This window comes from Tamandua tetradactyla, chromosome 13 (genome assembly GCF_023851605.1).
Source record: "Tamandua tetradactyla isolate mTamTet1 chromosome 13, mTamTet1.pri, whole genome shotgun sequence".
NCBI classification, from domain to species: Eukaryota; Metazoa; Chordata; class Mammalia; order Pilosa; family Myrmecophagidae; genus Tamandua; species Tamandua tetradactyla.
In genome coordinates this window covers 95,157,435-95,180,413 of record NC_135339.1, presented here as the reverse complement: position 1 = coordinate 95,180,413, position 22,979 = coordinate 95,157,435, and the positions used below count along the sequence as shown (strand labels likewise).

General features: G+C 54.9%; 1 protein-coding gene across 2 annotated transcripts in view; it reads right to left on the bottom strand.

The window, feature by feature from the left end:
- INPP5A (inositol polyphosphate-5-phosphatase A) overlaps positions 1-22,979 on the bottom strand; it is a 233,472-nt gene that overhangs the window by 126,850 nt on the left and 83,643 nt on the right. The window contains exon 3 of one of the 2 annotated variants that reach the window (XM_077126433.1): positions 4,357-4,457. The exons of the other annotated variant lie outside the window; for it this stretch is intronic. Coding sequence (XP_076982548.1) covers positions 4,357-4,457 — 101 coding nt within the window. The remainder of the gene's footprint in view (positions 1-4,356; positions 4,458-22,979) is intronic. 2 annotated transcript variants of the gene reach the window in all.

Genomic DNA, 22,979 nt, shown 5'->3' with positions numbered 1-22,979 from the left:
GCTGCGTTTAGCGAATGCCACCTGTCGACGCACAGGCACGTATCCACGAGCATCGCCCAGCGCCCTGCACTTACTCTTATAATTGATACGGAACACACACCCACAGTCAGCAAGCCTGGGACTCGGCCTCAGGTTAAAGAAAAGAAAAAAAGCCTAGAAAACAACCACTTGCAGACCCTGAGCCAACAGGCCAGGTGGAGCTGCACTCATGAGGGGAGAGGTGCAGGGCACCCACCAGTGCCCCACCTGCCATGCAGAGGAGCCCCTGCAGAAACCTCCAGCCCTGTAAGGACGAGGCAGCCAGAGCCCAGGGAGGCTGAGGGGCTGGGATATGCACGCCGAAGACCCGGGACCGTGTGCTGCCCAACACAGAGCCCCAGCAATCTGCATACAGGCCCAGGGCCCAGGCAGATCTCCCCGGTCCTGGGGACCCTCCACCAGCGGGCAAAGCACAGTGGCCACAAGGTGCAGCTCACAGGAGGCTGGGGAGCTGCTGAGCATGTGGCCAAGTCAGTGCAGGGCAAAGGCTGAGAGAGACCCGAGACCCGACCTTAACAGCTGCACGGCAACATCAAAAGAAGCTGCAAAAGCAAACTTCAGCACACTTCAAAGGAGAACAAGGTCTGCACGCTGAACAATAGGACCCTCCCTGGGTCATATCAAGAATTGTCTGATGTGTTGAAGAATCAAGAAAAGAGGACCCATAATCCCATGAAAAATCAGTTTATAGACACTGACCAAAAGGGCAGAAATGATGGGATTAGCTGAAAGGAACTTGGAGACGGCAACACTGTGAAGAAAATCACGCGTAGGAGGAAAACATACAGATATGAAGACCAGAAGGGAAGCTTCTAGAGCTGACAAATGCAATATCTTAATCAAGAAAAAAAATCCTGTGGATGAACTGAAAAGCAGATTAAAACTTGCAAAATGAAGCAAGGAGGAGAAATGAATTGACAAACCTTAAAAGAGCTTCAGTTATCTGTGGGGCAGAATGAAGCAACCTGACAAACTCAAATCAGAGTCTCAGAACAAAAGAGGAGAAGGAAAGGAAGGGGGAGGGGGACACTTAAAAAAATAATGGACACAAATTTTCAAATAGAATTAAAACTGTAAACCCACAAATCAAAACAGCTCAGAGCACCTCAAGGAGGATAAACTCAAAGAAAATCAGGCAGAAGCACAACATAATCAAATTGCTGAAAACTGGCTACGAAGACCAATTTAGTAGACAGGAAAAAAAAAGAAATACTAGAGACATGAAAATTAATACGAGGATAATGGCTCAGTTCTCATCAGAAACAATGCAATCCAGAACACAGTGGGACAATATCCTTAAAGTCCTCCAGGGAAAAAAAATGAACAAGCCAGAGTTCTTTTTGCAACAAAAATATCTTGCAAAAAAGGAAGACAAAATAAAGACTTTTTTCAGACACACAAAAGCTGAGAAAATGAAGAGCAGCAGAGCTGAGCTACAAGACACGTTAAAGGAAGCCCTTCAGGCTGAAGGAAAATGATCCCACTTAGCAACCCGAATCTACACGAAGAATGAACAGCACTGAAAATGATAGATTGTTAAACATAAATGACATTTTTCTGACTTTTTAATCTCCTTAAAAGATAACTATTTACAGCAAAAATAAAGACCATGTATGTATGTGGGACACAGGTAGAAATGTACTTATGTATACACGCTGGAAATGGTGATGCTCTAAGTCTCTTCATTGGGACGCGAAGCAGCACAACTTCATTCCAAGTGAAAGACGTGTCTCCCTGCCTGCCGAGGCAAATGGTCATCTCCTACCTCTTTTTTACTTCTTCATCTGCACTTTCTCTTCCATGTTAAAGGCCTAAAGTGATTAGTTTTTCCAACTGGTTTTGCTGTCTTTTTCAGACTTCAGGAATTCCTGATGTGTTTAAATACTACTTTTTCCCCTTGGTAATGTGTGTGGCAGATTGTGGCTTTAAATACATACACACATTTATTTACTGCTTTTAACCACAGCCAAGTTAGTAGTAAGCATAAATCCAAAAATAAAATAAACCAGCAGAAAAGTCTCACAGTCAGGGTGGACTTGTCTGCAGACACACACGTCTCTGTTCTCAGCAACACCCAGTGCCCTGCAACGTTTACTAAAAGGCAGCTGTGGTTCCCTGTAGAGTGGAGGGCTACATGTGACAGCACCGAGGAGGGGTCCTGGGAGATGGCGGGAAGCAGCAGCAGCAGCTCAGCCCCGCCCAGAGACCACTCCTGGGCAGCTGCTCTTTGCCTAAGACACCAGTCCCAGGTGGGCCACTGGCCCACTCACCCTGGAGCACTCGATGGCGCCTTGTGGCAGGGGTCCTACTGTGTGCCCTGGGAAACCTGAGAACAGAGCAGACTCAGACGGGGCTCCCACGAGAGCATGGAGCATTCACATCTGCAGGAAGGCAGCCTGGACAGAATTCCCCAACTCTCCATCTACAGATGAGCCTGGCCTACTGGCCCAGACTCCAGTGGGGGCAAGCATCCCTGGAACCCTGGCACAGACCCGCTGCCCAGAGAGCTCGCAGCAGATGGCACCGCTGTAGGACCACTACTCAGGCAGCCCTTACCCTGGGGCTATGCTGTGCCGAGGGTGAGACCCACCTCTAAGGGTGCCGTGGGCAGAGTCACAGCCCTTGCATGCCAGACAGAAGCCCAGGATGCAGCACCCTGTGGGCCGGGGGCTTCCCGTGGTCCCTGGGCACTGCCCTCCACAGCTCCCAGCTATGCCAACTAGGGCTTCCTGGGAGGCTGGGAGTGTGCAGGGCTGGGGGAGTAGGGACAGGGGCCCACACCTGCACAGGTGGCTGTGGCAGGTCTCTTTCTTGAGGGGACACTTGTGAAGTGCTCCCAACCCTTCGTATGGACAGCTGAACTTGCCCCTGTCGTCCTTGTCACTGTGGGAAAGAGACACGGGGCCTGTGGGTGGCCCAGGCTCCCTCCACAGACCCGCTGTTGTGAGCCAGCAGCTGGAGAGGCCACTCTCTGCCCCCCTGAACTCGTACGGGGCTGTGGACCAAGGTGGGAAGGGGTGCAGCCACCACAGGCCAGGGCAAGTCACGTCAATGTGAGGGAAGAAAAAAGCCAGGCTCTTTTAATCCACTCTTGTGGGTGATTAAACATATTGTGGGCAGGATCTTCTGATTAGATTATTTCCACGAGGATGTGACCGCTCCATTTAAGGTGGTCCTTAGTTCACCAGAGTCCTTAAAAGAGCTCACACAGAGAGTTCAGAGCTGATGCAGAGAGACGAAACCAGATGCGTCATTTGGAGATGCAGACAGAAAATGCCTCTGGGAGACACTTAAGAGATGAAACCCACGCAAAGTTCATCCCGGAGAAGCGAAGTGAGGTCCCACAAGTGCTGAGAGACCTGGAATCAGAAGCTGAAAGCAGCAAACCAGGAGCAAGGACCAGCAGACCCAGTCATGGGTCCTCCCAGCTGACAGTGTTCCAGATGCCGGCGGCCTTTTCTCCGAGAAGGTATCCTCTTGTTGGCACCTTAATGTGGAACATTTTCAAGTCTGCAGTACTAAAACCTTGTAACTTAATAAATCCCCTTTGTAAAAGCCGATGCATTTCTGGCAGCTTTAGCAAACCAGACACCCTCGTAACCAGGAAGCTCTTAGGAGGAAAATCTGGGGAACAGAAAGACCCCAGGCCTCGATGACCCCCAGAGCAAAGGACAGGCCTCTTCTGAGCCCCACACATGGCCACCGATGGAAACTGGGGCAGGGGCCCTGGAGGGAAGCCTCCCGCAGCCACTACCCACCAATCACAGATGGGAATTCTTGTTCACGAACGGGGACTTGAGAGCTGAGCCTCCTTGCTGCCACCACTGGGACCTCCCCAGATCATGGGGCCTGAGGACGTGAGACCCACGCAGGATAGGAAGGGGAGCCAGTCCCCCAGAGGCGCTAGGGGTGCACATCACCAGGGGCATGAGGCCTGTAGTGCTTTCTGTCTGTAATTACAAAACTCACCAAGGACCTGGAGTCGCCGAGACCACTGAAACCCTCCTCCCATCCCGCTGTCATGGGGCGGGGTGGGCAGCCTGCGGACACTGTGGGGCATCCAGAGGGCACACAGAGGTGTCCTCCCCACAAACGCTGTCCGGGACTCTCATCCAAGCCCAAGGGACACAGTCACCAGCCCATTTCAGGGTCAGGCGACTGAAGCTGGCTTTTTGTGCCCCCCTAAGGGAAGAGGCAGGCATTTGGCACATCTTCTCCTGTTGGCAAATTGTGAGGACGTGCCCAAACGGTAAATCTGTGGACAATGTTGCAAGGAAAACGCCCTCCCCAGCCCCTAGGAGGCCCACAGTCACTTACTTGACGAACTTGTCCACGTGCGACATGGAGGCTTCATAGTTCTTCCCCCCGAACTCCTGACAGTGCAAGGCCAGGAAGTGCGGCTTGTGCGTGTGAACGACCTGGGGAGAAGCACACACGGTCAGGCTTGCTCATGCTCGTGGACAGTCGGGGAGAGGCACACGGGTCAGGGTCGCTCGCGCGCGTGGACAGTCGGGGAGAGGCACACATGGTCAGGGTCGCTCACGTGCGTGGACAGTCGGGGAGAGGCACACACACTCGGTCGCTCGCGCACGTGGACAGTCAGGGAGAGGCACACGTGGTCAGGGTCGCTCGCGCGCGTGGACAGTCGGGGAGAGGCACGCATGGTCAGGGTCGCTCGCGTGCGTGGACAGTCGGGGAGAGGCACACACACTCGGTCGCTCGCGCACGTGGACAGTCAGGGAGAGGCACACGTGGTCAGGGTCGCTCGCGCGCGTGGACAGTCGGGGAGAGGCATGCGTGGTCAGGGTTGCTCACGTGCGTGGACAGTCGGGGAGAGGCACACATGGTCAGGGTCACTCGCGTGCGTGGACAGTCGGGGAGAGGCACACACACTCGGTCGCTCGCGCACGTGGACAGTTGGGGAGAGGCATGCGTGGTCAGGGTTGCTCATGCTCGTGGACAGTCAGGGAGAGGCACACACACTCGGTCGCTCGCGCACATGGACAGTTGGGGAGAGGCACACATGGTCAGGGTCGCTCGCGTGCGTGGACAGTCGGGGAGAGGCATGCGTGGTCAGGGTTGCTCACGTGCGTGGACAGTCGGGGAGAGGCACACACACTCGGTCGCTCATGCTCGTGGACAGTCAGGGAGAGGCACACACACTCGGTCGCTCATGCTCGTGGACAGTCAGGGAGAGGCACACATGGTCAGGGTCGCTCGTGCGCGTGGACAGTCGGGGAGAGGCACACACACTCGGTCGCTCATGCTCGTGGACAGTCAGGGAGAGGCACACATGGTCAGGGTCGCTCGCGCGCGTGGACAGTCGGGGAGAGGCACACACACTCGGTCGCTCGCGCGCGTGGACAGTTGGGGAGAGGCACGTGCAGTCAGGGTCACTCGTGCGTGTGGACAGTCGGGGAGAGGCACACACACTCGGTCGCTCGCGCACGTGGACAGTTGGGGAGAGGCATGCGTGGTCAGGGTTGCTCATGTGCGTGGACAGTCGGGGAGAGGCACACACACTCATGGTCGCTCACATGCGTGGACAGTCAGAGAGAAGCACGCACACTCAGGGTCGCTCGTGCGCGTGGACAGTCGGGGAGAGGCACACACACTCGGTCACTCGCGCACGTGGACAGTTGGGGAGAGGCATGCGTGGTCAGGGTTGCTCATGTGCGTGGACAGTCGGGGAGAGGCACACACACTCATGGTCGCTCACATGCGTGGACAGTCAGAGAGAAGCACGCACACTCAGGGTCGCTCGTGCGCGTGGACAGTCGGGGAGAGGCACACACACTCGGTCGCTTGCGCACGTGGACAGTTGGGGAGAGGCATGCGTGGTCAGGGTTGCTCATGTGCGTGGACAGTCGGGGAGAGGCACACACACTCGGTCGCTCACATGCGTGGACAGTCAGAGAGAAGCACGCACACTCAGGGTCGCTCGTGCGCGTGGACAGTGGGGAGAGGCACGTGCAGTCAGGGTCACTCGTGCGCGTGGACAGTGGGGAGAGGCATGCGCACTCAGGGTCGCTTGTCCACATGGACAGCAGAGGGGGAGGCACGCGCAGTCAGGGATGCCAAGAAAGGCCTGCACCCAGGACTCTAGCATTACCCCACCCTCACGTCTCTGGCTGTTTTTTCCTGGTCATCATCCATTTCCCATTTCTATAAATTCATGAGAAAGGATGCAGAATTTCTTTGTACCGTCTTTAATAATTTAGGGGCATATTTTTCTAATTATAAAAAGTACATTATAGGGTGCATGGGAGGTTCCGTGGTAGAATGCTTGCCTTCCATGCGGGAAACCCATGTTTGATTCCCAGACCATGAATCCAAAAATAAAATAAAAAAAAAAGTACATGTAAATCTTTAAATCAGTTATAATCTCATAAATAAATACAGCCAGTGTTGGCCTTCCAAGTGTCCCTCTAAAAGGGAGCAAGAAGTGTTTCTGTGAGTGTGTGTGTGTGTGTGTGTGGTGTTCTGTGTGCGGCCATGCACACACACAACTCGCTCCCTCTTTAGAAACAATAAAGGGAGCTCCCCGGAAGTGACCAAGCCTGGTGGTGGCCCCTCTGTCCCCAGCCCCCATTCCATAACAGAGGGGGATGCTGAGGCCAGCGGCAGCCCCGACTCAGGCCAGGGCACATGATCCCACGGCCAGCACCAGGCTCACTGGACACCTGTGCTCAGGCCCACGCTGCCTTGAGGCTGACATGGAAACCCAGTCACAGACCCCTGCTACGTTCTGAGGGGGAAAGTTCTAGCAAGACCTTCCTTGGGCCATGGGGTTCAAACGTTCCCACTGGAGGCCAGCTAGTTAAGTTTGCTGCAGACTTTCCTGGCTTGCTCCTCCACTTCCTCTGGAAAAGGGTCTAGCATTAGTTCAGGAGATTTCCACTTTCCATCCTACACAAGCTCAAACACTTCCCATCCTGAGTACGAGCTCACGAGGCCAGGAGAGCCTGGGAAGGACACGAGCAAGGGCATGGGCATGGTTGGGGTCGCCATGAGAGGCCAGTCAAGGACACAGAAGCCCCCCGCCCCAGAGGCGAGTGCTCAGGTCAGAAAGAGACCGAGCAGTGACACCCCCAGCCGCCCACCGCCACCCCTGCTGCAGCCTGTGGCCTGCACAGGTGACAGACATTCGTAGAGAGGCGGAAGTCACCACAGTACTCATTTCCAGAATCTCAGCATCAGTAATCTCAAAAATTGGCAGCAAATAACATTTATCAACCAGAAAATACTGCAAAAGCATTTTCTGGCCTGGGGCTGGTTTCCAGGTGACACCAATAGCTGCAGGCCTGGGGTGGGGGGCAAAAGCTACCTGCTGCCTCGGTTTCCCCCTGCACAGAGGGGACTAACGGGGCTGCTGGGAGGCTGCCTGAGGCCGAGGCATGGGGAACCTCACCACGGCCCGTGCCCATGCCCTGCAATCACCAGGTGGAAGTGAATATACCACTTGCTCTGACCCCAGGACTTTTTTCTGTGATTTCTGCTCAGTTCAAGTGTAATTTGTCATGGATTTCTGTCCCCAAGTCTACCAGCCTGAACGTCAGTGCTTGCCCCCACTCAGCCTTGGCCTCCGTGAAGGCTCTCAGGCCGGGCCCTGCATGGGTGCCAAAGCAGCCTGTGCCATCCCTAGGTCATTAGGTAGCCGGGCTCTCTCATGGCCCAGGATGCACCGCCTTGACCGTCACCATGACAGCCCAGGCCAGGGGTGTGGTCTGTCCAATGCCTCCCTGAGCCCCCAGCCATGTCCTGGAGCTCCAGAGAACAGAGCCCACGAGCAGGGCCCAGACCCGGAAGGGACACAGAGGGGCCACGCAGGATCAGGGCGCATGGAAGGAGCGGCAGCCAGCTCTCCTGAGCCCTCGGCCACCCTTCCCCAGGACGTTCGTCTCTAGCCCTGGCCTCTGCCCTGCCCTGTCTCCTTCCCTTCCAGGAACAGAAACACCAGGTTCACCCCCTGGAGTATCTTCTAGAAGAGGCTTAGGACCTTGGGTCTGTACCACACCTGCTGGGCCTCCAGGCCTCACATCTACATTTCAGGGAGGAAGAAGCAGAAAGGACCGAAAGTTAAATGAAAAAGAAAAAACAGACACCTCTTCTTCTAGAGGTTTACTTGATCTTACTTAGAAAACCTCTTCAGAGTTCCGGGGCCAGCATGCACATGAGTGGGGAGCATTAGCTGGCAGCCACGTCCGGGCCCCGAAAGTGGAGAGAGAAGCTGGGGGGGATGCAAGGTTCCCACAGGGCCACAGGCTCATCTCCCACCCTGCGGGCCCTTGCGCACAGCTGCCCTGGGCGCTGCCCAGATGCTGTCCTTCCACTTCACAAACTCCAGATCTGGGCGGGAAGTAGGCAGCGCCCTCAAGACAGAACCACCACAGGGAACCCCACCCTCACACAGAACACAGGAGGGCTGTGCTCAACGCTGCGGGCTGGGGTGACCTGCAGGGGGGCGGTGGGTGAATCCCACCCCAGCAGCATGGCTGCGGCCTGCAGGGGCCTCCCGCCGTCCCTCTCAGTGTCGGCCCTCCCCCACCTGCCCCCTGAAACAGACCCCCATCAGCCAGATCTGCTCCCCACCAAACACAGCAAACCTCAACTTCCTGGGCCCCATCTCCCCACCAGGAGCTCTGACCATCCACCAGGTCCCCCATGACCCACCAAAGGGCCTGTGTTCCCCTGACTCCCTTCTCCCCAGCCGGCTTCTCTTGGGAGATTCCTGGAAATCTATCAGGTTCCAGGCCTGCAGCCTGCCCCATGGAAGTCAGACTTGCCAATCCCCACAATCTCAAGAACAAATTGCTATAATAAATCTCCTCATACTTTCATATAATACGCTATGGGTTCTGTTTCCATGGGAAACCTAATACATCCCCCTTTAGGCTTCCCTTTACTCAGAAATCTGCAGTTCTTCTAACACTGGGGCTTTATGGGCGCGGGTTGAGGCGCTTCCTTTGAGCTGAGCAGATGGTGACAGCAACACCAATCTGGGAGGGCACTGGGCACAGGCAGGTGGGGGCCTCCCTCACTGAGCTGGGGTGCCCAGCCAGCACCCCTAACTGGCTACCAGGCCGCCCACCAGGGTGCTCTGCAACTCCCTTCCCTATCAACCCCCTAGCCGTGCACTAGTCTGAGACCCAGACGCCAAGCTGCCCGCTCTGGGGCACGGGGTCCTCATCACCTTTGGGTGCTACTTTCCCACTGGGCACCCCAGGCCCTGAGGGTGCCTCACGTGACTGCCACTGCCAGAGTCCTCAGAGCCATGGGCTCTCAGAACCGACGCCCACGAGCTCATCACCACAACCCCCGTCTGAGCGGCGCACTCTGCACAGCGACCCTACTCTTTCTGGGTGGCCCAGAGGTGGGCCGACCACACAGTGGCAGGCAAGCTGGCTCCAGGCCACCCGGGCAGCGAGATGCCAGCAGTGTGCCATGGAACGTGGTCAGGGCAGCAGCCGAGCATCCCCCAACCTCGGCAGGCAGCACAGTACGGGATGTCTGTCTCTCCTGTGGGCTACAGGGGACCTAAACCACCAGCCTCATTTGGACGCTGGCAGGAGCCCTTGCTGACAGAGGAGAGCAGTGTGGGTTCCCTGGGAAGCTGGTACCTGTCACATGGACGAAGCTTCACCGCACCTGGCCGATGGAAAGGAACCCTCCCTCCCCCTCAGGGACATGGGGCACAACACAGCTCTGCAAACAAATCTGGGCTCCAATGGCCCCATCAGTAACCGAGCCTTCCGGCCCCGCATGAGGGTGAATAAAACAGGGAAGAAATCGCAGGGGAACTAACCTGGACACACACTGTACACTAAAGTGGTCGCAATCAATGGCACGGAGAAAACCAAACCACAGAGAGAAGTAGGGCCCTGGCACGATGTGCAGCCAGCAAGCTGCACTGAGGCAAACCCCATCCTGCTCCCCCCTGCTCCCCCCACCCCAGCCCTGTTCCGCTGGGCCCACACTCTCCTCCAGGAGCCCCCAAGCTCCCAGCCAGATGCCCACACGGTTTTTTTAGCCTGGCTGCCACTGACAGCCTTGGACCCCAACTAGGAGCACAAGGCCCAAAGGGCCTAGCCCCAAAACTGGACCTACATGCACCCCACAGTCTGTGACTTGGCCACTGCCTGTGGCACCCCAGGCACACCTGACCCCAGGGGCCGGTCCTGCTCCAAGGTGCCCCTTCCAGCACAAGCTGCAGAGACATACAACAGGAGGCACAAAAGAAAGGTTGTGACCTTTCTGCATTTAAGAGGTTAAGCAGAACTGTAAGCTAAACAGACAAAAAGTGTCACTTTTCATTTGAAAACTAAGTTATTAAAATGGCAAAATCTTTATCTTGAAAAATTTAAGAAGAAAAGCAATGAGTTATTATGGAAATTAGCACGGTATGAAGGACAGAAATGGATGTTCCATTTCCTTAAGCCCACAAATCAAGCACTCTCTGGGCAAACACTTCACATGGCTTTGGGAGGCTTTCCTGCCATCCTTACATGGAGCAGAGGTGGCTGCACAGCCAGTGTAGGGAGCCGCGGCTGGTCACCGGAGCATCAGGGAACCTGCTCTGTCCTCACTGCCAGGCAGGCGCACTGCCAAACCACAAGAGAATGGTCTTCTAAGGATGCAAGGAGGCGAAACAGAAGTCCTGACTCTATCGACCTGAACCACTCTCTGCCCAGGCCTGCTGCCACAGCTCCAGCTTCAACTATGGCCACCCACACCACCCAGGATAAGCCATAAGGGTCTAAATGGGCTGAACCTAAAATAAGTTTATAGTTTCCATCCATGAGTTTAATATGGTGCTAAGGCATCATTCCTGAATCAGGACATTGTTTAGAATACAACCTGCATTCCCAGAAAAGAAAGCAGGAGGGTGAGCTGTCCCCATGGAGACACTGCAGCTAAGGCTGGAAGCGGGAAGGGCGAAGTGAGGACATGCCCTGCTAGGGTCCTGGCGAAATGTGCTTTCAGCCACAGACCATTCCTGCCCGCATAGCATCCAGGACTGGCCTGATGAGGTGCCAGCAGTAACAGGTTGTGCCGGTTTCAATCTGTGGTGGACCCCAGAAAAGCCATGCCCTTTAATCCTCATTTAATATTGCTGGGTGGGAGCATTTTGATTGTTTCCATGAAGATGTGACCCACCCAACTGTGGGTGGTAACTTTTGATTAGATGGTTTCCATGGAGGTGTGTCTCCACCCACTAAAAGGGGAGTTGCTTACTGGAATTCTTTAAAAGAAGAAACATTTTGGAAAGAGTTCTTTTTTGGTAGAGCCACGAGAAAGCCAGCAGACACCACCATGTTCGCCATGTGCCCTTCCAGCTGAGAAAAACGCTGAATGTTGTCAGCCTTCTTGAACCAAGGTATCTTTTCCCGGATGCCTTAAAATTGGACATTTCTATAGACTTGTTTTAATTGGGACATTTTCTCGGCCTTAGAACTGTAAATTAGCAACTTATTAAATTCCCCTTTTTAAAAGTCATTCTGTTTCTGGTATATTGCATTCCGGCAGCGAGCAAACTAGAACACAGGTTCTTAAAGAAAATCTGAACCTGTGCACCATTGAGATCTAACACCCGTTTACACACCAACACAGGGATGTGACCAGCAGCAAGGCTTCAGAAAAAAGCCTGGATTTCTTCAGTAGACACACTGTAAGAAAAGAGACCAAACAAGCTGGAAGGGGCTGGGAGAGAGGAAGAGTTCAGGGACAGCGCCACCTCGGAGAGACTTTAAGACACTGCCCGAGTGGTGGCTCCACGATGGCAAGCACACCCTGGAAGCAGAAACAAAAAGCAAAAGCAGCCTGCGGGCTCTGGAGCAGGTGCAGGGGATGCTCTCTTCTCCTCTGATGCTTCGCCCAGGTGGGTCACGGCTGTCGGCACAGAAACTGCAGGAGAAATGCCACCATCTCCTCTGGTCACAGGAGCCTCAAAGGTCAAAGAGGAAAGGGGGGCTGGGAAAGGAAGCCCGAATCCTGAGCCCACTCGGGCTCACTGTGCACATGGGGACCCGTGGAAGGCAGGATGGAGCACGCAATCCAGGCTCCTGCATGCCGCTCCCTTTTAAAAAGAGCAGAACACACAGCATCTGCAGAACGGTGCCCACCCCAATGCTGACGCACCCCAAGCATCAGACAGTGACTGTGAAGACCTGCTGTGGCTGTGCCCTGTCAAGGAAAGTGCACCAGCCTGCGTGGACGAAAAGGGAAATCTCAAAAGAGAAACTGCACTATAAAACAAAAAACAAAAGGAAAGTTTGAAATTAAAAAAATACAATATCTGAAAATAAATTATTGGAAGGGCTCATCAGCAGAATGGAGATGACAGAGAGAAAAGACACTGAATTGGGGCTGGATCAACAGAAACCACTGAAGCCACCAAAGAAAGCAAAATATCTAGAATATATGAACAGAGCTATAGGGACCTGTGGGGCAATATCGGAAGGTTCAACACAGGCAAAACTGGAGAAGCATAGGAAACGAGGAAAAGGTTGTGAAAAAACAGTGATCAAAAATGCCCCCCCCTACAAAAGTCCCAAATTTGGTGAAAGACATAAATTTACAGATTCTAGAACCTCAGGGAATGCTAAAGATAAATTCAAAGAAAATTATACCTAGGTACATCATAAACTAAAGAAAATTAAAAATAAAGAGGAAAGATCTTGAAGCAGAGAGAAAGAAATAACCCAATACATACAGGAGCGCAGTTCAAACGACCACAACTTGCTGCCAGAAGACAGAGGCCAGAAGACAGCAGGGCAACTTATCAAAGTGCAGAAGAAAGAAGGGCCAGCCCTGAATTCAACATCCAGTGGAGCCAGCCTTCAGGAAGGCAGAAGAGTAGCACTCATACGAAAGGAGGGGACGGGCACCTCTCAGCAGCACGAACGCTCTCCACCCAGGATCTGCTCTCCACCCAGAATCTGCTGTCCACCCAGGACCCGCTGTTCACCCAAGACCCCACCGTCCACCCAGGACTTACTCTCCACCCAGGACCCTGCGCTCCACCCAGTCCTGCTCCCTGCTGTCCACCCAGGACTCTGCTCTCCACCCAGGACCCTGCTCTCCACCCAGGATCCTTCTGTCCACCCAGGACCTGCTGTCCACCCAGCCCTGCTCTCCACCCAGCCCTGTTCTCCACCCAGGACCCTGCTGTCCACCCAGCCCTGCTTTCCACCTAGGACCCTGTTGTCCACCCGGGACCTGCTGTCCACACAGCCCTGCTCTCCACCCAGGACCCTGCTGTCCACCCAGGACCTGCTCTCCACCCAGGACCCTGCTGTCCACCCAGGATCCTTCTGTCCACCCAGGACCTGCTGTCCACCCAGGACCTGCTCTCCACCCAGCCCTGCTCTCCACCCAGGACCCTGCTGTCCACCCAGGACCCTGCTGTCCATCCAGCCCTGCTCTCCACCCGGGACCCTGTTGTCCACCTGGGACCTGCTGTCCACCCAGCTCTGCTCTCCACCCAGGACCCTGCTGTCCACCCAGGACCTGCTCTCCACCCAGGACCCTGCTGTCCACCCAGGACCCTGCTGTCCACCCAGGACCTGCTCTCCACCCAGGACCCTGCTGTCCACCCAGGACCCTGCTGTCCACCCAGCCCTGCTCTCCAACCAGGACCCTGCTGTCCACCTAGGACCTGCTCTCCACCCAGGATCCTTCTGTCCACCCAGGACCTACTGTCCACCCAGCCCTGCTCTCCACCCAGGACCCTGCTGTCCACCCAGGACCTGCTCTCCACCCAGGACCCTGCTGTCCACCCAGGATCCTTCTGTCCACCCAGGACCTGCTGTCCACCCAGGACCTGCTCTCCACCCAGCCCTGCTCTCCACCCAGGACCCTGCTGTCCACCCAGGACCCTGCTGTCCATCCAGCCCTGCTCTCCACCCGGGACCCTGTTGTCCACCTGGGACCTGCTGTCCACCCAGCCCTGCTCTCCACCAAGGACCCTGCTGTCCACCCAGGACCCTGCTGTCCACCCAGGACCTGCTCTCCACCCAGCCCTGCTCTCCACCCAGGACCCTGCTGTCCACCCAGGACTCTGCTGTCCACCCAGCCCTGCTTTCCACCTAGGACCCTGTTGTCCACCCGGGACCTGCTGTCCACCCAGCCCTGCTCTCCACCCAGGATCCTGCTGTCCACCCAGGACCTGCTCTCCACCCAGGACCCTGCTCTCCACCCAGGATCCTTCTGTCCACCCAGGACCTGCTGTCCACCCAGCCCTGCTCTCCACCCAGGATCCTGCTGTCCACCCAGGACCTGCTCTCCACCCAGCCCTGCTCTCCACCCGGGACCCTGCTGTCCACCTGGGACCTGCTGTCCACCCAGCTCTGCTCTCCACCCAGGACCCTGTTGTCCACCCAGGACCTGCTCTCCACCCAGGACCCTGCTGTCCACCCAGGATTCTTCTGTCCACCCAGGACCTGCTGTCCACCCAGGACCTGCTCTCCACCCAGCCCTGCTCTCCACCCAGGACCCTGCTGTCCACCCAGGACCCTGCTGTCCATCCAGCCTTGCTCTCCACCCGGGACCCTGTTGTCCACTTGGGACCTGCTGTCCACCCAGCCCTGCTCTCCACCCAGGACCCTGCTGTCCACCCAGGACCTGCTCTCCACCCAGGACCCTGCTGTCCACCCAGGACCCTGCTCTCCACCCAGGACCCTGCTGTCCACCCAGGACCCTGCTCTCCACCCAGGATCCTTCTGTCCACCCAGGACCTGCTGTCCACCCAGCCCTGCTCTCCACCCAGGATCCTGCTGTCCACCCAGGACCCTGCTCTCCACCCAGCCCTGCTCTCCACCCAAGACCCTGCTGTCCACCCAGGACCTGCTCTCCACCCAGGACCTTGCTCTCCACCCAGGATCCTTCTGTCCACCCAGGACCTACTGTCCACCCAGCCCTGCTCTCCACCCAGGATCCTTCTGTCCACCCAGGACCTGCTCTCCACCCAGCCCTGCTCTCCACCCAGGACCCTGCTGTCCACCCAGGACCCTGCTGTCCATCCAGCCCTGCTTTCCACCTAGGACCCTGTTGTCCACCCGGGACCTGCTGTCCACCCAGCCCTGCTCTCCACCCAGGACCCTGTTGTCCACCTGGGACCTGCTGTCCACCCAGCCCTGCTGTCCACCCAGGACCCTGCTGTCCACCCAGGACCTGCTCTCCACCCAGGACCCTGCTCTCCACCCAGGATCCTTCTGTCCACCCAGGACCTGCTGTCCACCCAGCCCTGCTCTCCACCCAGGATCCTGCTGTCCACCCAGGACCCTGCTCTCCACCCAGGACCTGCTCTCCACCCAGGACCCTGCTATCCACCCAGGACCCTGCCATCCACCCAGCCCTGCTCTCCACCCAGGACCCTGCTGTCCACCCAGGATCCTGCTGTCCACCCAGGACCTGCTCTCCACCCAGCACTGGTCATGGATCTGAAAGCAGGAGGCACAGTGTGAAATGCGTCTCCTGGCAGAAGAAGCAGCAGGAAACTTAAGGCCCACAAGACATAGACAGCTGTGTACTGAACTTCCCCCCACACCAAATTTCCTCCCCAAAGGGTAAGAGACAAAAGAAAAGGAAAAGTGCATTCGACATTTACCACACACCCACTGCATAACTGAAGAGATTGTGGGAACAACAAGATAACTGTCATCAAAAAGGGGAAATCACACCAAAGCTCGAACTGTGGCTTCTCACTTTCTCTTACATCCCCTGCGGGTGAACCAAGGTGGGTCAGGAAGATCTGGAGAACGGCCTGAAGCTGCCAAAGCTGCAGTCAGAAAGCTGCAAGCCTGAACATCCTGGGAGCTCCAGGCATTTCAGAGTCCAATGAGGAGGGGCACACAACTGAACTGATGGGGCAGCAGAGCTTAGAAAGACAGCACCGTACAAAAGACATGGCTTCTGAAGAAGAAAAAGGCAGGAAGAAAGAGAGGGGGCAAGGGGATATTAAAGGGAAAAGAAGAGAATGAGGGAAAGGGACTTGCAAAACAAAAGACAACTCTGAAATGAGAGAACTCACAACTCTGGGCCTCCACCACCGCTGCAGCGCCTGGACTTCGCTCGGCTGCCAGGAGGGGGCGGCAGGGAGCCGGGAAGCCCACAGACCAATGCCCTCCCTAAGGACGCTTCCCAAACGCGACTGCCAAAGGCTAAGGAGGCAAGCTCTCAGGCCAGGACAGGAAAATGCCCCAACCCGGGAAAACAACCAGGAGGCAGAATTAAACTATCAGTCCACATTGCAAACAAGCATTTAAGAAGAAAAAAAACCCACTCTGAACCAGGAGTGCAAAACCAAGTGGAAATGAACCAAAAAAAGACTGAAATGCAAATAGTGCTGAGTGACCTCATGAAAGGAACGGAAGAAAAAGGGAAAATCATTACAGAAAGGAAAAATGAATTACAAGGAAAACAGATTTAAATGATTCCCAATAAGGAACACTGAAGGCAGTAAAGCCACCAGGGGAGTGAAAATGAAATGACAAAAAAGAGGAAGGGAAGAAACATGAAGACGGAAGCCAGCAGAGAAGGAGGCACATTCGCACCCCCAGAGTCCCCGAAGAAGAAAGGGAAAACAATGGAGCAGGACCAGCATTTAAAATTACGATCCAAGAAACCTTCCAAAAACAGAGCAGAACTTACACGCTGGAAGAACTGACTGAGTGCCTGAGGAAAGTAAGTGAAAACAACCAACTCTGAAACACATCCTAATAAAACTATTAGATTTTAAAGAAAAAGGTAAACTCCTCAAGGTCACCAACTAAAAACATAAAATAATAATAAAACTGAAACAATGACACTGTACTGGACTTTTCAAGGCCTGCATGCAAAACAAGGCAACGATGGCGCAGCCTTTTCTGAAAACTCAACGAGGTAAAGTATAAACCACGGACTGCCCATCCAGGGAGCAGCAAGGGTATGTGAAAACAGTTCAAACGTTTCAGGAATCCCACGCAGCAGCCCTTTCTGAGGGACCCGCCACAGCAGGGCTGGGCAAACTCCCCTGGAAAGGGCCAGGTAGTAGCAAGCAGCTCAGGTTCTGCGGGGGGCACAGTTGGGCACAGCCCGTGTTGACCCAGAGGGCGCGGAGCCCCGGGGCGGGCGACGAGGGCAGCCAGGCCACCTGCTCCTGGTCAGCGAGCAGGGTCAGCGAGCAGGGCCACCTGCTGGGCTCTCCACGGACAGCGGCCTGCAGGGGATTCTAAGCTTTCTACATTTTATACAAGGGAGGCAACGCTAACTTAGGTAGATGATAAAACACGTAGGCCTATACATCATAAACTTAGAGTCACCACCAGGAAAGAAGGCCAAAAAGTCAGTTCATAAATTAAAATGGAACGGAAAAAAAACCCTCAAATAATCCAATGGAAAGTGGGAATGCAGGAGCAAGAGGGCAAAACGAGCAAAGGCGCAGACACAAAACAAACACTAAAACAACAGCCCCACGCTCAGGAACACCCACAGTTACATTAAAGGCAAAAGGGTTAGCCCGCCACTGCCCACAGTGGCAGCCCTGAGTTGTATGTGGCCATTTCCATTTAAGGTCATTACGGTTAAAAAAAAAAGTTAAGAAGTTCAGTTCCCTTGTCACACTGGTCACATTTCAAGGGGTTAATAGCCACAAAGATGGACAGGCCAGAAACAGAAAACTTCTACCAGCACAGAAATTCCTGCTAGCTAGTGCGGGGCAAGAACTGCCAATTAAAAGGCAGAACGCAAAAGGAAACACAAAAAAGCAAGACAGAAGTGCACGCCTCCTACAAGAGACACTTCCGAATAAAGATGCCGCGTGGAAGCAAATGAAAAGACCCTCAACGTGTGTGAACTGCAGGCTGGAGCAGTGGAGCCATGAGAAAGGAGAGCACAGTGATGGACACACAGCTCACGGATGGAGTCACGGGAGAGGAGGGAGCAGCGATGGACACACGGCTCACAGAGAGACCCACAACAGATATGTGTGTGTGGCTGGCAGAACCTCAAAATGCAGGAAGCAAAACTGACGGAACGAGAGGAACAGGCAATGTCACCGCTCTCCTCTTAAGAACTGACAGATCTGACCAAACACTGCTGAGCCGGGACACAGGCCCACTCCGCCAGCACCTGGCCCACTGGCCGAGGAACAGGCCCCCGCTGCAGAGGCTCTTTCCCCATGCACAGGGCGGGCCTTACTCTGCACCATGGGTCAAAACCACACGCTGCTGTTCTCTGCCCATGGGGAGCCGCTGCTAGGCAGCGCGAAGGAAGCCAGGGAAGGACAGTGCCATGCACATGGCACTGGAAGTGCCCACAAGGCCTCCACGCAGTGTCTGAGCACAGGGAAAAGGGCGGCAGCCAGCGCAGCTGTAACAGGGGACATTTCCTGGATGTCATCACACCTCAAAAATATTATCAGATGTGTAATTTCTACCAGAAGCCCAATCCGTTCCAGCACAGAGGCTGTAAGGACAAAGCATGACGCTGCTGGCTGCACTAAGGACCTGCCCTTGGTCCTCTGGGGTGTGCTCATGCCACCATGCCTGTGCATTTATTCTCTGGAGCAACCAAAGTGGGCACAAAATGCAACACTGCCCATTTCTGCTTCACAATGACGAGGGTGGGGGAGGAAGAGGCAGAGAGAGCCACCGGGAGCTGGGGATGGTAAGACGGGATGGCCCTGGGGGCTCCTGAACCGTCCTCTCTACTATCACACATATGTCTGAAATCCACCCCAAGAAGACACTTGCTGCAGACCCCCACGTTGAACCTGGTGGGAGTGTTACTGGTGCTGGGCCCACCGCCTGGAGCCCTACGAGGAGAACACCTGTGGTCTCCAACATTCCCCATGTCCTCACAGCAAGGCAAGGGGGAACGGAGGCGGCTGTTTCCCATGACCGTCCGCTTTGGTGCGCAGCTCGGGGAGGCCAGACGCCGCATGGGTAGGGCAAGGGGAGCCATGTCTCGGGTCTGCATGTTTCTCAAAGGCAGACAATCACACATGAGTTAGAGATTTCACTTCAAAGAGGCTTCACCACTGCAGATGAGAAATTCAAAATGGCTTATTAGAAGATGATCACTTGGGCGGGCCACGGTGGCTCAGCAGGCAGGAATGCTTGCCTGCGATGCCAGAGGACCTGGGTTTGATTTCCGGTGCCTGCCCATGTGGAAAAAAAAAAAAGAAGAAGATGATCACTTACAGTGACCTGCCATGGGAAACTTTTTGCTAATAGGATATAAAATTTCTCAGCAAGTTATGCTGGAGTGTAAAGTCAATGCACTGCCTCTGGCACTGCCACCCCACCGGCAGAAGGGGGCACAGCTGGGAAGGCTGGGCATCACCCTCCATCTGCCCTGGTACTAGGGACAGGGAGTGGACCCCAGCAGCTCTCAGGCAGCAGGATGGCCCCGTCTGCACCCTGTCACCACCCTGAGGCTGGGGGGTGCGGGGGAGCACTGTCCCGGGTCCAGCGCTCTCAAGGAGCAAAAGGGTCAGGTGCTCAGAGCCCAGGACGCACGTGCACATGGCACCGGGAGGCGTGGCATCCACAGAGCAAGAGTCCTGGGCGGAGGGCAAGGCCCCCAGCACCCCCTGCCCCCCATGCCTCCACCCACGGTGCTGAGTCCCCTCCTGCCCCCAAGCCTGTGGACCCGAGGACACCCCTGCCCAGAAACTACAAATCTGTTCCTCCAGAACCTCACAGGCAACAAAAAGATCAATTTCTAACTCAAAAATAATAAGAACAGGAAGACAAAAGAAATTGTTCTTTTATTATACTTCCTTCAAATATATTCCTCATAGGAAGATTCAAGAAAAATATTCCAGAAAAGAGCAAATTAGAAATGCTGGCAAGAGACAGCATAGGGAATTAAAGGCAAAACCTAAATAACACCAAACCAACCAAAGGCACGTCCCCTTCTTTGTAACTCCACAATTCCAAGGGGCAGGGCCTAAGGCAGAACACAGGCCTCTGGTTTAGGGCAGAGGAGCCAGCAGGGCCACCTAGCACTCCGTCCCCCCAGCCAGGCAGGCCATTCCCCAGCCACCAGGGTCTGGGTGACCTACGTCAGAACCCACTGTGGAGACCAGATCAGAGGGAGCGGGCAGAAAGGGCAGCCTTACAGGGAAAGACCACCTGCTCTGTGCCAACTAGGACTTTGGAAATACCTGCTCAGGAAAATCCTCTATGAAGGGGTGGCCCGGGAAAGAGGTGTCTGGCAACAGTCCCACTTCGCTCTTGATGCCCATACTGCCCTGTCCATTCATCCCCTTTGAGCCACAGCCCCTTGCAGAAGGCAGCCACACGTGCCCCAATTCCACACCATGATGTAGGGAGCCCTGTGGCGGAGCCAGGTTGGAGATGCCCCGTGACGAAGTCCCATCATGGAGCTGGGTTGGAGATGCCCCGTGACGAAGTCCCATCGTGGAGCTGGGTTGGAGATGCCCCGTGACGAAGTCCCATCGTGGAGCTGGGTTGGAGATGCCCCGTGACGAAGTCCCATCATGGAGCTGGGTTGGAGATGCCCCGTGACGAAGTCCCATCATGGAGCTGGGTTGGAGATGCCCCGTGACGAAGTCCCATCATGGAGCTGGGTTGGAGATGACCCATGATGAAGTCCCATCGTGGAGCCAGGCTGGAGATGCCCCATGGTGGAGCCAGGTTGAAGATGCCCAATGACAGAGTCCTGTGGTGGAGCCAGGTTGGAGATGCCCCATGGTAGAACCGGGCTGAAGATGCCCGATGGCAGAGCCAGGTTGGAGATGCTCTGTGATAGGGCTGAGCTGCAGAACTGGCCCTCGGTGTGGGTGTCAGCACGGTCTTTGCAGCCCACTGCATTTCTAGGAGCTTGCTGGCAGCATAGCCAACCTTTGGAAGCCAGTGGCCTTTCCTTCCCTGCCAGGGACTACCCTATGGCTGCCCTGTCACAGGGAGCAGGCCCCAGCAGCACCCACCAAACACAGTCTGCAATTCTGGAGATATGGCTGGCTCCATGACACCCATGAACCATGCTTGTCTGACACAAAAATTAAAGGTTTTTCCATCTACACGAGGTCAGTCATTACATCAAAACAAACTCCAAGAGCTAGACAAAAATTTACTACTTTTAAAAAGCCAAGGGGTACAAGGGGTACAAGGGTAGTTCAGAGGTAGAATTCCTGCCTGCCATGCGGGAGACCCAGGTTCGATTCCCGGCCCATGCACTTCCCAAACAAACAAACAAATTCAACAAGTGGTGCTACAATAAGAAGATACTCACATGGAAAAAGAACGAAATGTGCCCCAGGCCATAGGACGCGCAGCACGTACACGCACACACACAGCCAAGGGAAAGACCCAGGGGAATGGACTTGATTGCAATTTTAACACATTTTTGCTTCTGGGATATCCTAGTTCTATTTGAGTTAGTAGATTTTACTCTGAAGTCAACTGTGTCCCCCAAGGAAGAGGTCGCAGGATCAAATGAGGCATCGACAGCCAGCATCATGCCCCATCCAGGGCAGCAAAGCAGCTGTTGTGGCCACATGGTCGAGGCCCTGATGCCACTGGCAGGGCAGTGCCGCCATGCCTCAAGGGAGGGTCTCAGCCAGCCTCAGGGGGCCCACCCGGCACTCTCCACCACCGCTCTCCACAGTGTCCCTCAAGGGCCCCACCCTCATGAGGGTTCTATCTTCCCCATCATGCCAGCTTCCACTCCCTCCAAATTTGGGGGCTCCCCTCCGTTCCAAAGGGCCCACCCTGAACCCCAATTAGCATCCTCTGGAGTCCCTGTCCACACAAACCACACCAGGCTCCAGCAAACACTTGTTTCCCTCCTGGCTCCTAAAAGTTACCTAGAGTTATCAAAGCACTGCTGGGAACCCTGCAAACCCCAGCCTCGTGACCATGAGACCCTACCTGGATCGGGGGGTGACGGTTCTTTCCTGGGCTGATCCAAGTGCTCTCCTGCTGTCTTCAGAGCCCCAGTTTGCCCAGGCCCCTGCTTTCCTGAGGACATGGGCCCAGCTCCCCCCACAGCTGCTCTTCTCCACTGTCTCCTCTGCTCTGCTGTCAAAGTGGGCGGACCACTGCAGTCTCTCCAGGGTCACCAGTGACTCTCTCCGCGTTGTTCTGAACTAGCCTGTTGTCATCTGTTTCATGTATTCCCAGTTCATTGTATAACAACATTTAAATGTAAAAAACTTAAAAAACCAGTTTGACTTCATCAAATCAATCTTTTTCTCTATGATCCCTTCAACTAGTTGAAGCTTAGAAAAGCCTTCCCACCCAGAAAGGAAAGCACCAGCTGCTGCTCCTGCTTTCTGTTCCCCTAAGCACCAGCGCAGGGTGGTGGGTAGGGGTCGCAGGGCAGGGAATGCTCCAGAGGGCAGCTAGCGTCCCAGAGCGTACAGCACCGTGTGCCAGGCAGGGTTCTATAGTACTTTATTTTTAAAAGCCCCGTAGTTCCTTATAATAACCTTCCGGCAGAGACACCTTGGCATCAGTAGGCAAAAGCCAGAGGCATTAAGTAACTAGCCCAGAGTCACACAGAGGGAGGGGGGCTGGGACCTGAGCCCTGCTCCTTGCTAGGCTGCAAGGCAGGAAGGCTCTGTTAAAAAACAACCAAAGTGTCCTCACAAAAATGAGGATTACACACTTTCATGGAAAACAAAACACAACGGCAGGAGATCGACCTAAGATTAATTTCTAGGAAATTACTTACCCACACTTGGGCTATTACCCTCTTTCAGAGAGAGGGAATTTAAGATTAATCAGAACAGTGGACCTGACATACACTTGTCAACAATAAAGAGAGGAGTAAATAAAATCATGAACAAGTACACCTGTCCTCTCCCATTTCTCTCCATACCCAAGGGTGTCCCCCTCAGCACTGGCCTCTCACTAACCCCTTTCCACATCACACCCAAAGGTCTACACAAAATGATGGGGGCATGCCCCCATAGACACACAGCAGCACCC